At 55.1% G+C, this 11,401-nt stretch overlaps 2 protein-coding genes across 3 annotated transcripts; both read right to left on the bottom strand.

Annotated features, from left to right (window-relative positions):
- Positions 1-94: 94 nt before the first annotated feature.
- Positions 95-2,617, bottom strand: UBA52 (ubiquitin A-52 residue ribosomal protein fusion product 1). Of its 2 annotated transcripts, none has more exons than XM_030880083.2 (5): positions 2,497-2,617; positions 1,476-1,589; positions 1,123-1,209; positions 371-473; positions 95-285 (listed from the first exon to the last, which is right to left on the bottom strand). In XM_030880083.2, the coding sequence occupies exons 2-5, from the start codon at positions 1,576-1,578 to the stop codon at positions 192-194; spliced, it is 387 nt and encodes a 128-aa protein (XP_030735943.1). In that variant the 5' UTR covers positions 1,579-1,589; positions 2,497-2,617; the 3' UTR covers positions 95-191. The 2 variants fall into 2 exon arrangements, with proteins under 2 accessions (XP_030735943.1, XP_030735944.1); XM_030880084.2 differs by having other exon boundaries at positions 1,476-1,586; positions 2,497-2,608.
- Positions 2,618-2,757: 140 nt separating this feature from the next.
- Positions 2,758-10,819, bottom strand: KXD1 (KxDL motif containing 1). Its single transcript, XM_030880082.2, has 5 exons — positions 10,694-10,819; positions 8,010-8,131; positions 6,817-6,969; positions 5,371-5,417; positions 2,758-4,568 (listed from the first exon to the last, which is right to left on the bottom strand). Exons 2-5 carry the CDS (start codon positions 8,108-8,110, stop codon positions 4,339-4,341), a joined length of 531 nt encoding a protein of 176 aa, XP_030735942.2. The 5' UTR covers positions 8,111-8,131; positions 10,694-10,819; the 3' UTR covers positions 2,758-4,338.
- Positions 10,820-11,401: the final 582 nt, after the last annotated feature.

The raw sequence follows: 11,401 nt of genomic DNA, 5'->3' as shown, positions 1-11,401 counted from the left end.
AAAAACTGAGTGACAGGACGTCCCTAAGGGAGATGCCCGCACCTCAGCGACCTCCCCACTGGACAGACCAACCACATGGACAACCAGTTACTGCTCCAGTCAACGAAAGGGAAACTTTACTGAGGCCCCAGGGTCATGGGGCTTAGGCAGGAGGCCACCCTGTGGGCAAAGAAGAAGCCGGTGGAGGGGCCTTATTTGACCTTCTTCTTGGGGCGCAGGTTGTTGGTGTGGCCGCACTTCTTCTTGCGGCAGTTGACAGCACGGGGGTGCAGGCGAGCGTAACACCTGTGCAAGGACACGAGCGAGTGGTGAGGGCACATCCCGACCCCCAGCAGGGCCAGCCCACACCCCCAACCTGAAGAGTACATACTTGCGGCAGATCATCTTGTCGCAGTTGTATTTCTGAGCGAGCTGGCGAAGGGAAGGCTCGATGATGCCACCTCGCAGACGAAGCACCAGGTGCAGGGTGGACTCTATAGGAAACGAAGGGCAGAGAGAGACAGTGACTGAGCCTAGGCTCACCACGTCAGTCCCACAGGTGCAGGGCAGCCTCCAGTGCCCTGCAGACCAGAGCTTCTCACGTGTTGACAGGGACACATCAGAATCCGTTGCGTGTTCTATGTGTAGATGGACACACCAGCCCAGCCCAGCCCACAGAACCTCCACCTTGTCATTTCCCACCAGTCCTCGGGGAGTCTGAGACTAATATACATATACATCAACAGTGGTGTCCATCTGGGTTTCCCCAAGGGCAAAGCAATTCTAAGTGGTGCAAGGACCTTTTATTTTCCTAGGTAAGATATTTAAATCTTTTGCTGCAAAAAGTGGTGCCGATTTTCTTTACAGTAATCACATTGAGAAACACAAACACAAGAATTAAAGAAAAAAAGTGAGTAAGAACATGAGAAACCATCGCCATTTGGAAATCCTGGTGGAGATCTTGAGATGCTTTCCAGCGATGGAAACAGTACCTTACAAAGCAATACTCCCTAGCCCTATCTGATCCTCACCTTAAGAACAATCCTCCTCTACAGCCCCCTCCCAGTGCTGAAGAGGCTGTCAGCTACCCATCCTGGGTCCTAGGCCCCACTGAGGTCCTGTCTAGCCACCCCACCCTCGTACCTTTCTGGATATTATAGTCTGACAGAGTGCGGCCATCCTCCAGCTGTTTGCCCGCGAAAATCAGACGCTGCTGGTCAGGTGGAATGCCTAAAAAGAGAGCACTTCAGTTACTAAAGCTCTGGCAAGAATACTACCAGCAGATCTCCCCTCCCTCCACAGGGCTGTGCCAGGATCACCCCCAAACTGTCAAAAGGGAAAATGAGGTAGAGAGGACAAGCTGCCTTCCCAAGATCACACAGGGGAAGCACTGGCATGGCTGAGATCTGTCCAAGCACCCATTCCACAAGGGACAGCAGATCCCCAGGGCTGAAGGGCCCCCATTTTGCGGAGCACCCAGCCCCAACCCAACTCACCCTCCTTGTCTTGGATTTTAGCTTTGACATTCTCAATGGTGTCACTGGGCTCGACCTCTAGAGTGATGGTCTTGCCCGTCAAGGTCTTCACAAAGATCTGCATCTCTGCGTCTGCTGGGGAGACAGGGGGGAGAATGGCCGGATGGAGTAGTGAGCACTGAAGGTCTGAGCAGCCCGAGCTCACAGGCTGGCCAGCCTTAGTTCCTGACAGCCCTGTGCCGGCATCGACTTCAAATGCAGGCCCGCCCCAGTGCCTGTTTCCTTCCACCCTCCAAGCCGGCAGCTTCGTCTTTAAAGATGGAACGAAAAGTTCAGGTCTACGGCACCACCTTGCCAAGAACGGTCTGGAGGTCCCATCCTTCCTCTCCTCCGCCAGCCCCCAGTCTGCCTGCAGCCGGGGTGGGAATCCCATCTTAGTAGCATCCCCCCAACACACAAGCTTTCCTCCCTACAGTCCCTTCTCCTTATTCCAAGCTCAGACACCCAAAACTTTGGCTTCCTTCTGGGTTACGCCCTAATCCTCAGACCACATTTCCTGCCTTTGATCCAATCCATAAGTACCAACTGCCAACCACGTGCCTGATACTTGTTTACACAGGTATTTCCGTTTTTTCACTTTCCAAGTCTAGAAAACGGCTGCTACTACCAGACTCTACTTACAGATTTAGAAAAGGAGACAGAGACCCAGCTCAAAGGCTTAATATTTTTAAATGGACTGGCAGAGTGTCTGCCACGAGACAAAGTTACAGTTAATACTCCTCCCCATTAAATCGGATATGCCCCGAAGGACACATCCTCGCCCCAAAGCCTCGTCAGATAGCTGGGGCCGGCGGAGCGGGCAGGCTCCTCTTCCAAAGGCCGGCTTCCCTCCCATGGCCCAGTTCGGGCTCGGAACCCGGCCCAGTGCGCCTTGCTAAGCCGCCCCACAGGGCCTAGCTCGCCTAGACGGATTCCAGGCCGCCCCCTCCGCTGCCTGGGTCCCCGCAGGCTACCGCGCAACCCTATCCAGGCCATCACCGACCTGCTCCGTCGTCTCGTTGACGAGAAAGAGAGCGGTTGAACCGGAAACCGCCGATTCGCCGCCGAGGGCGCCTGCGCACCGAGCACGCTGCGCGTCTGCGTCACAATCCGCGCCGCGCCCCACCCTCGGCCCCGCCCCGCCCCTATGCTGGGTGCGGGCGCACGAAGCAGCGGTGCCTGTGAGCGGCCGATGCCCACCTGCCTCGGGGTGCGAGCTCCGCCCGTCGGGTCACGTAGGAAATGCCGCACTTTTCCTGGTGTTTCTGCTCGCTGTTTCCAGGCCGCCTGAAGACTGCCCGCACGTAGCGGGTGCTCCGGAAATATTTCAACAGAGTAGGGGAAACTGTTTTGTGCTAAAGTGGAGGCATTAAGCAGAGGGTCTGCAGGTCCAAGACGCAAGGGTCGAGGCAGGAGGCGGCGTAAGGGCCGAACGTGTTGGAGCCACTGGAGGCCGGCCGCTGTGCACAGATGGATTAAAGGGCGGGTCCGTACAGGAGCACGGAGAGCAGGTGGGGCTGGTGCATTCAGGAAATGGGGTGGGACCCAGGGTCTGTTTAGGATATAAGACGGAGGAGACTCAAGGATGGCTAAAAAGTGCTGGGCGCCGGAAAGCGGTGAGAACTGAGAAGTTACCTGTGGGTTTGGCAGCGTACCTTATTTCCTTGAACACTTCCCGGCGCCCCCTATGGACCAGGCAAAAGCAGACACTCTGAAGTCTGGGAAGAGGCCTTTAATAACACAATTTCTAAGTGCTCCAAAGATGAGGGGACTCTGTGGGAGTGTCTGATGGGGAATGAGACCCTCAGCTCCTTGAGGAGCCCACCTTAGGGCTGAGATTTGGAGGAGGAGTTACTCAAGGAGGTAAAGGAATAATGTTGTGGGCACTGGGAATAGCACATTTGAAGGCCTGGTTGGTGACAGGAAGTGGGGTTATTATGGTTGCCACCACTGGAGACTCCCACTCAAAGCAGAGCAGCCCACTTCTTTCCAGCTCAATGGTGCCTGGCTGTCCATAACCATCCTGTCCCACGTCCAGCACTTGCCCCCATTCTGGACTGCTGGGCCCAAGGATGGAAGGAAGCCACTGCTAGGTGCACCCTTCCCTTTTTAGTAACAGAGTCTTTTTATTGATAACTTCCCAACAGCATCTGTAAACATCGGGTACAAAAATATTCTGCTTAACTCTGTTCTCCAAGGTGGCTCGGCTTGCTCCATGGAGGCCCCAGGAGAAGCCTGCTGGGCCCTCAGGGTCCATACCGCTGGTCCGAGAAACAGGGCCTAACCAGGCTCGGTGCTGAGGGGATGGCTAATCTCTGCCTTGAGGCTTCTACAACTGTCTCAGAAACCTCTTTGAGATAATGATTGGAGAAAGTATTCAATACTGTCATTGAAGGAAGGGGCAAGGAGACCAGAATTAGTAGGCACAGGGGTGGGCTGGGGTGAACTCAGACATGACAGTGCTTGGCCACCTTGAGGAGGTCCTGACCAGGGTGCTGGGGCAGAGGACATCTGGCTCTGGTCTCTGGGAACCTTTAGGTGTTGCTCAGAGCAGACCTCAGGCCTGGCTCTGCACCCAACCCGACTCCAGCTGGACTGGTCATCCCCTGGCCTGGCAGAGGGGTCTACAGAAGAGAGATGTTCTCAGTGAGGGAGGAGGAGGAATGATAGATCCCCAGGAATTCCATACCCCAGGGAGGGAGCCTTGTCCCCCAGTGAGCCCCAAATGACAGAGTAGGGTGGCAAAGCTGACTGTCTCAAGGCAGGGTTACCCACTGCCACCTCAGACATCTGGGCAGTGGCACCGCTGCTGCCCTGAGACCCATCCGAGCTCCTGGGAGTAGGGCTACTCGCCCGGCGTCTCCTCGTCATCTGTATGGCTGTGGCCATTGATGGCAGGGGAGCCGGGCCGGACGTGGGACAGGTCCTCGAAGCCGGGGCTGAGGGAGGGCGAGACTGTGTCGGGGCTGGTGTCACATGAGCCTGTGCTCTGTTCCGAGGTGGCAATGGTTGTTGTGGTGCTGGGCGGGATGGGGTCTTCATCCTCGTCTTCCAGGAGGGACGCCTCCGGGATGTCTGGGGGAAGGAGGCCCAGCAGTTGGCTTAGTCACCATGCCAGGCACTGTGATGAGGGATTAACTGGGCCCAGGACCCCTGACAGCTACCCCCACCCCATGGGACATAACTCAGTTCATTTTACAGATGAGGAAACCGAGGTCCAAGCAGGTGAGAGGCCTCTCTTTAAGGTGAGGTAAGGTAAAGACGCAGGTTCTCTGGGGTTAGGCCTACGCGGGCCCTGGGGGCAAGTCTGAGCCTGGCTCTGCCCTCTTGACTGTGTCACCTGGGCCAGGCCCCTCACCTGCCCGTGTCTCAGCTCCCTGCTCTATAAACTGGGAATGATGGCATTGCCTTTATGCCTGTGGTTGTCAGCGGCCCTGGAGTGGGGAGCTGTTGGCCCATTCTGCAGACTGGGTAAACTGAAGCTCAGCATGGAGGACGCTGTGCTTCCTCTGACAAGTTACTGCCCCTCTGGGCACAGTCCCCACCTCATAGGTGTTTGTGGGTAACAGCCTGGCTCGTAGGGGTACGTGACATTCACTGGGCTAAGGACTGTCATCATTCTTGTCCACATTCCCTCGTGTCACCTCCCCCAAGGGAGGAGGCTCTAGTCCCAACACCTGCTCCGCCGGTTGCCAAGAAGATCAGGCCAGCACTCCCGCCCCTGCCCCAGGTCTTACTGGACCCACTGCCCACTAGGGCCCGGGCTTGGTGTCAGCCCTTGAGGTGACCTTCCAGAAGCCAGCCCTGGGCTGAGGGCCCTGGCATCCAAGGGCACAGAGCCCAGAAGCGGGATGTAGGAGCTCTGGGTGACACTTACGGCTGAAGGCCTCCGGGTGCTGCCTGGCCAGCTTCCCTTTCAGTGTCCTGCAGGGGAAGGGAAGGCACACAGGGCTGAACCTGCAGAGTGTGCAGGCTGGGCCCAGTGCAGGCCAGGAACCTCCCCGTCACTGCTTGTCATACTCTGCTCCAGGGCTGGAGGTAGGACTGGGCGCTCAGCCAGCGGACCTCCCACCCCCAGGATGGATGGCAGCTACCCAGCTGTCACCCAACTTCTGCGTGTCCTTGGTGCTGGCTCTGCGTGCCGGCTGGGCCCTCTACCTGCAATGCCTCATGTCTAAACCTCTTCTACCGGGACAACCTTCCAGGAAGCTTCCCTTCCCCTTGCCTCAACAGGCACTCCTCTGGGTGACTTGTCCTAGCCTGTCTCTCCATCCCCGGGGTGAGGATGTCTGTGGGGGCCAGGAGTGTTGACTATCCACACCCCAAACACCGAACACTGGCACTCACTAAACTGAGCTTCACAGAGAAGCACCTGCTTCCCTTTTTAACCTGGTTTTTCCTTTTTACCTGAAGTAACGCAGTTCTGTTTACAAAGAATTACAAAAGGCTCTTCAGAGCAGTCTCTCACCCTTGACTATGGCCAGCCAGCACTGTCCCCCCCAAAGTACCACTGCTGCTGCATCCCTGCCTGGGTGGACACACTTATCTCCTTCCTGAGTGACACAGATACACACAAAAGGTGTCAACCCTTGTGGTTCCTACTCTACTCCCACCCCTGCAACACCACACGTGGGCAACCAGCCTGGTGAGATGCCCCAGAAAAGATACGCTTTGATAAAGGATTTATCCGGCCTGTCTTGTGATTTCTGCACAGAGCATGCTCCAAGGAAACATGTTGCCCTCAATCTGTGGCACCTGCTCTGCCAGCAGATGCGGCTGCCCCCGGAAAAGAAGAAGCAGCACAGTCAGCCAGAAATACAGCTGTAGTGCCAGCTTGTTCCAGGCCTCGGCGCCCCAGCAGCAGTTGTTAACGGCAGTAGTGGTGATAGGAGCTCTGGGGGCCGTGTCAAGCATTCTATGTGGCTGGGGACTTGGACATCGTCTTTCTCTGTCCTCATGGAAACCAGCTTGAGAAGGACCCGCAAAACCTGGCAATCTCATTTTCCTCTTGAGAGAAGTCCTGGGTGGAGGCCAAGGGGGACATAAGGCTAGCCTTTCACTGTCTGCTCCTGCCTGCCTTTTGCATTATGGGTCTGGCACTATGTTGCATTTTCAAAAAAGGAATAAAATCTAAATTCAGAAACTCCAAGATTTTCAGATCTTCTCTAATACTAAGTGTGCAATGAAGACTCCTAAAACAAGCTGAATCTCCCCACCACCCTGCTATGTGGAGAGGACGGCCCTTATTGAAAAGAGGAGGAACCCTCTTTTCAGGCTCAGAGGCTCAGAGCAGGAGGCAGAGACTGGAGAGCCAAGCACTCACCTGATCCTGCGGAAGATGCTGTCCAGGTCCCGTTTCATCTCCACCAGGGTCCTTGTGTGGTGCAGAAAGCGCTCGCTCATCTGCTGCAGGCGGGCACTTGACAGGTTGTTGAAGTTGAGCAGCATCTCGTTTGTCTTCTCAAAGCGGTCCAGCCTGGTGGCGGAAAAAGGGCACCGACTCCTCTGCTCAGCCTCCAGGTCCCTGCCAACTGATCCTGCTAGGCCCTTTCCTGCTCCATGACCTTTGCATAGACCATTCCCTTGTCTTGTGGAGCTCTACCTGGTGTTTGAGCCAGCTAGCAAACTCCTATTCAACTTTCAAAACCCTACTCAAAAATCCTACTCAAGTGTACCCTTCTCATGTAGCCTTAACCCTCTCCCTCAAGTAGGCTCTTTGACACTCTGACTCCCCTAGCCCCAGCTTCTTTCTCTTGCCCAGCCCTGACACCCCGAGACCAGGAAGGTTCAAGTCTGATTTTGTCTCCCCTCGGCCTGGGAGTTCCCCAGGGTCAGGTCTGAATCTGAACTAAAGACCTAGGAGGGAGATGGGTATGCTGAGACCCAGACATATCCAGCACCACTGTCACAGGGCAAGAAAGGTAAGGTATCAGGTCTGTGCTGGGTTGTAAATGGAAGGAAGAGCCTTTGGCTTAAAGACACAAAAATAAAGCCCCAGGAGACCATGTTTCCCCCGGAAGGTTGTGTCAGCCCTTCTTCCCCACAGAGCAGGCCGGAATTAGGGTGAGGCTATGGTGGACACAGTGCCAAGCCCCAAAGAGGGCAAAGGCCATTCACAGCCCTTCCAAGTGACCCTGGGTGCTCCACAGAGACAGCCTAGGCTCTGAGAGAACAGGTTCCCAACAGGAAGTGAGCCGACTGGCTCCCTTAAATCCCCCAGCAGTTCCTTCCTTATCCCCCTCAAGTCTCCCCACCCCAGGCCTCGGGAAAGGAGCTGCTGTGGTCCCCGCCAAACTGTCCGCAGCTGCGAAACTGTCCCAGAGCCCTGCTTCCTGTGCCAAGGCCTCGCCTCCAGACCAGGAAGGAATTTACTTTGGAGCCAGCCAGCAGATTTGCTCATTTCCTTCATTTTATCACCAGTGTGGGCCCGGGGTAGAGGCGGGCAGGGCAAGAATGCTGGCCAGCAAGTGGATTCCTTCCCATACCGGAGGCCCAGGGCCCTTGGCTTCCACTCACATGTTCTTCTGGGCCAGGATGATGGCGTTGACATCGTCCGCATTCACCATGCTCAGGATGCGGCTACAGAAGACCCTCGAGGCCGAGTCCGGGGGGTCCATCTCTTCCTCCTCCTCCGCTGCCTGAAACAGGCGGGAAGAAAGTGTTTTCAGTCTGCATCAGGAAGTGGGGGGAGGTGGGATGGGGGGCTGGGAACCCCACAGGCCACCTGTCCGTAAGTGGGTCATGCCACCTGAGCCTCAGCTTTGTCATGCCAGGAACTCGGGGGTGTTTCGAGAACCACAGGAGTTCCTATTTATAACTTGCACCCAAGCACATCACAATCCCATCACCCCTCCCACCTCCACACCTGCCCCTCTCCACGTGCCCAAAGCTACAGGCACCTTCCTCCTGCATAGACCTGCCCCCTCCTCCTGGCTGCCCCCTCAAATCATCACCCCCTCCAATGCCTTTTCTCCCAAGAGGTCTTTGATGACTACCCCTATTCTGGTCACTCATCACTTCACCTTTTTTTAATTGCTCCACTGTCTCATCGCTTCCTGAAATTATCTTAGTTATCAGTTAACCCTTTTGCCTGTCACCCCCACAGCAATATTAGCTCCAATAGAACAGAGGCATGTGTTCTTTCTTGCTCGCTGCTCTGTCTCCAGAGCCCAGCCCAGAACCTTGTTCACAGCAAGGGATTGCCTGAATTTAGTTTTATGAAGGCAAACGGAACCTTTCAAACTCAGCTCTGAAGCTAGACTTATATCAGCAAGTTAAAGCCAAGAATTTCAGGCACTGGCAGCCAGGCTGTGGGCCCCAGCAACCCAGATGGCTCTGTGGCTCTTGGCTCCCAGCTTCCCTGGCACACAGATGCTATCCCAGCAGGTGGGGACTTCCTGGACCATGCTAGGGCAGGAGGGACCACAGCTTCAGCACTGACCCTCCTAAGGAGGTTCAGGAAAAACCCAGAATCCTGACATAGCTTGGCTCTGTGGTCTGCACGTTTAATCGCCGACTGAAAGGCCCACTTGCAATTGGTTAAGGTTCACACACAGGATCAGGAAGGGCTTTCAGAGCCCACTTAACTACCCTCCTCTTTATTGAGCACCTACTGTATATTAAACAAGACACCGATTTCAAACCCTGGCAATTGTTACCATCCTTATTCATACATGAGAAAATTGAGGCTCAGAGACTGAGGAACTAGGCAGTTGTCACACAGCCAGTGAACATGGGTCACAACTCAAACACCCACAGACCACAGGATCCACAAATATGTGACTCTGACGTTCAGTAGCTACCTGTGACAGGACAGCTGCTTCTTGCAGCACCTGATTCCTGCCAGACTTCTGATTGTTTCCAGAAATAAACCTGAAATATGGATTTCTTTTTCCTGTGAAATCGCCTCATTTACAAATGTTAGCAACTAATATTTTTCTTACCCCAACACCATAGAGGCCAAGAGTACGTATCTATTTATGCCCAGAATCTGGCTATCAGTTTGCAGCCATTACGTGCCTTCTGGAGATAAACTGCCACACCTGACGAAATCCACCACCTCCCCAATCACCATGTTTGAGCTCCTTCTATGTGCCAGGCATGGACACCCACACCCTCCACATTTCCAAAGAAGATCATGTATAAAGAGGACACTTGGGCTCTCAAAGGACAGAATGTGGCGGGAAGCCCACAGCTAGAGCCTGGCAGGTGCAGGATTTGGACCTGTGGGAAATGGTTCTGCTACAAAGATGGGCTCTTTCCTGTCTCTGGCTCCCAGATGTGAGGGCTGAGGGATTCAAGGCACACTCCCCCACCAGCTGCCTCTCACCAGGAAGCCTTCCCTGACTAACATACACATACAGAGTGGAAATGACCCAGCATGGGCTCTGATCCTTGCTCCAAATATATTTATGGGGGACACACGCAGAGAGGGAGACTGTGTGACCTTGGGAGAGTCACCTCACTTCCTAGATCCATTTTCTCACCCAGAAAATAGGTATAACAAAGAATCTGAATCTCACAATGCTGTCTGTGGGGACTAAAACCAATAGTGCTAAGAGGTGCTGGGCTCGGAGCAGTCAGTTTCTCCAAGTGGAGTGTGAAGAAATCCTAGGACAGGGCCCGGGAATCAGTATTCTAATGAGGGCCTCCCTAGTGCTTCCAAGAATACAGAACAAACACTTATATAGCACTTCATTTAATCCTCAGTCTCCCCTACAAGGGCATCTCCGAGGGCACCAAAGGCTCCCAGGGGTGGGCTCAGGTCACACACCAATACGGAAAGGCGCCGCTACTCCACCCAAGTCATTTAACAGAATTTAATTTGGCTGCCCAAGCTCAGCAAAACCCGCGAGGCGGGGCGGGGTTCACAAATCCCCTCATGCCCCGCCCCTGTGAAGCGGGAAACTGAGGCCCAAGCAGGTCAACGCCCGATTCCGGGAGACACGGCACAGCCTGAACACAGGCGGCCCCAACTCCCGCGCCTCGGATCCAGACTCGGCCCATGGCGCCGCCCGCGCGTCCACCGCGCAGACGGGGAAACTGAGACCTGTGCGCAGGAGGGGTGCCCAGATGTTGCCAGCGGCGCGCCCCACCCCGCTACAACCCGAGAACCGCGCCCGACCCGGCCCGGCTCCCCAGAGGCCCCTGCGTCCCCAGCCCCACCCCGAACTCGGCCCCGGCGTCGGTGGCAGCAGCACCTGCACATCTGGCGGCCTTGCTCGCGCTTCCGGGATGGCGCCCGCGCCGCCGCGACGTCACCACGCACCATGCGTGCGAGCGCGCGTGGCGGCGACGTGCCCTGGGCTGACTTGCGTGCGTGGAGGCGCGGCAGGAACGGGTGGAGCTTAGATGCAGCTTCTATTTGCGGGTGCATCACAACAAATAGCCAATCAAGCAGTCTCTCTCGCGCCTGCGTAGTTTCCAAAGCCTGAGCTCCAAGGCAGCCCGGAAGGGGGGAGGGGAATGGGGAGGGAGGATGAAACAACCAATTTTATAGATAGTAAGACTGAAGTCCGAGAGCGGCAAGCATTCCCACAGGGTCATACAATCCTCGAGTGGGCTGTGGTGGATCCAGACCCAAATGTTCTGCTTTCCAGGCTGAGAATCAGACTCACTCGCGTTCAAACACTCTGCTGCGTTTTTGGTAACCTTTTTCTGGGCCAGGATCCTGCATTGCATTTAGTCATGTCTCCTTGGTCTCTTCCACTCTGTGACAATTCCTGTCTTCCTTAATCTTTCATGACCTTAATACTTTTGAAGAGTACTGGTTTTGTAGAACACCTAACATTATGGGTTTGTTCAATATTGCCTCATGATTAGACTGAAGTTGAGCAGCTTGGGAAAGAATCCCACAAAAGTGATGTTTCCTTCTCAATGCATCATATCAGGAGACACTGGGATGTTGA

The sequence above is a fragment of the Globicephala melas genome, chromosome 3, assembly GCF_963455315.2.
Source record: "Globicephala melas chromosome 3, mGloMel1.2, whole genome shotgun sequence".
In the NCBI taxonomy this organism is placed as follows: domain Eukaryota; kingdom Metazoa; phylum Chordata; class Mammalia; order Artiodactyla; family Delphinidae; genus Globicephala; species Globicephala melas.
Note: the sequence above shows the minus strand (reverse complement) of the source record. Positions and strands in the feature narration are given on the sequence as shown.

Coding starts and splice junctions, on each gene's coding strand:
- UBA52 (XM_030880083.2), bottom strand. CDS start 1,578: ATGCAGATCTTTGTGAAGACCTTGACGGGCAAGACCATCACTCTAGAG. Junction 1,210..1,475: donor TAAAATCCAAGACAAGGAGG/GTGAGTTGGGTT, acceptor CTCTCTTTTTAG/GCATTCCACCTGACCAGCAG. Junction 474..1,122: donor AGACTATAATATCCAGAAAG/GTACGAGGGTGG, acceptor CGTTTCCTATAG/AGTCCACCCTGCACCTGGTG.
- KXD1 (XM_030880082.2), bottom strand. CDS start 8,110: ATGGACCCCCCGGACTCGGCCTCGAGGGTCTTCTGTAGCCGCATCCTG. Junction 5,418..6,816: donor AGCATCTTCCGCAGGATCAG/GTGAGTGCTTGG, acceptor CTTCCCCTGCAG/GACACTGAAAGGGAAGCTGG. Junction 4,569..5,370: donor GCACCCGGAGGCCTTCAGCC/GTAAGTGTCACC, acceptor TCCTTCCCCCAG/ACATCCCGGAGGCGTCCCTC.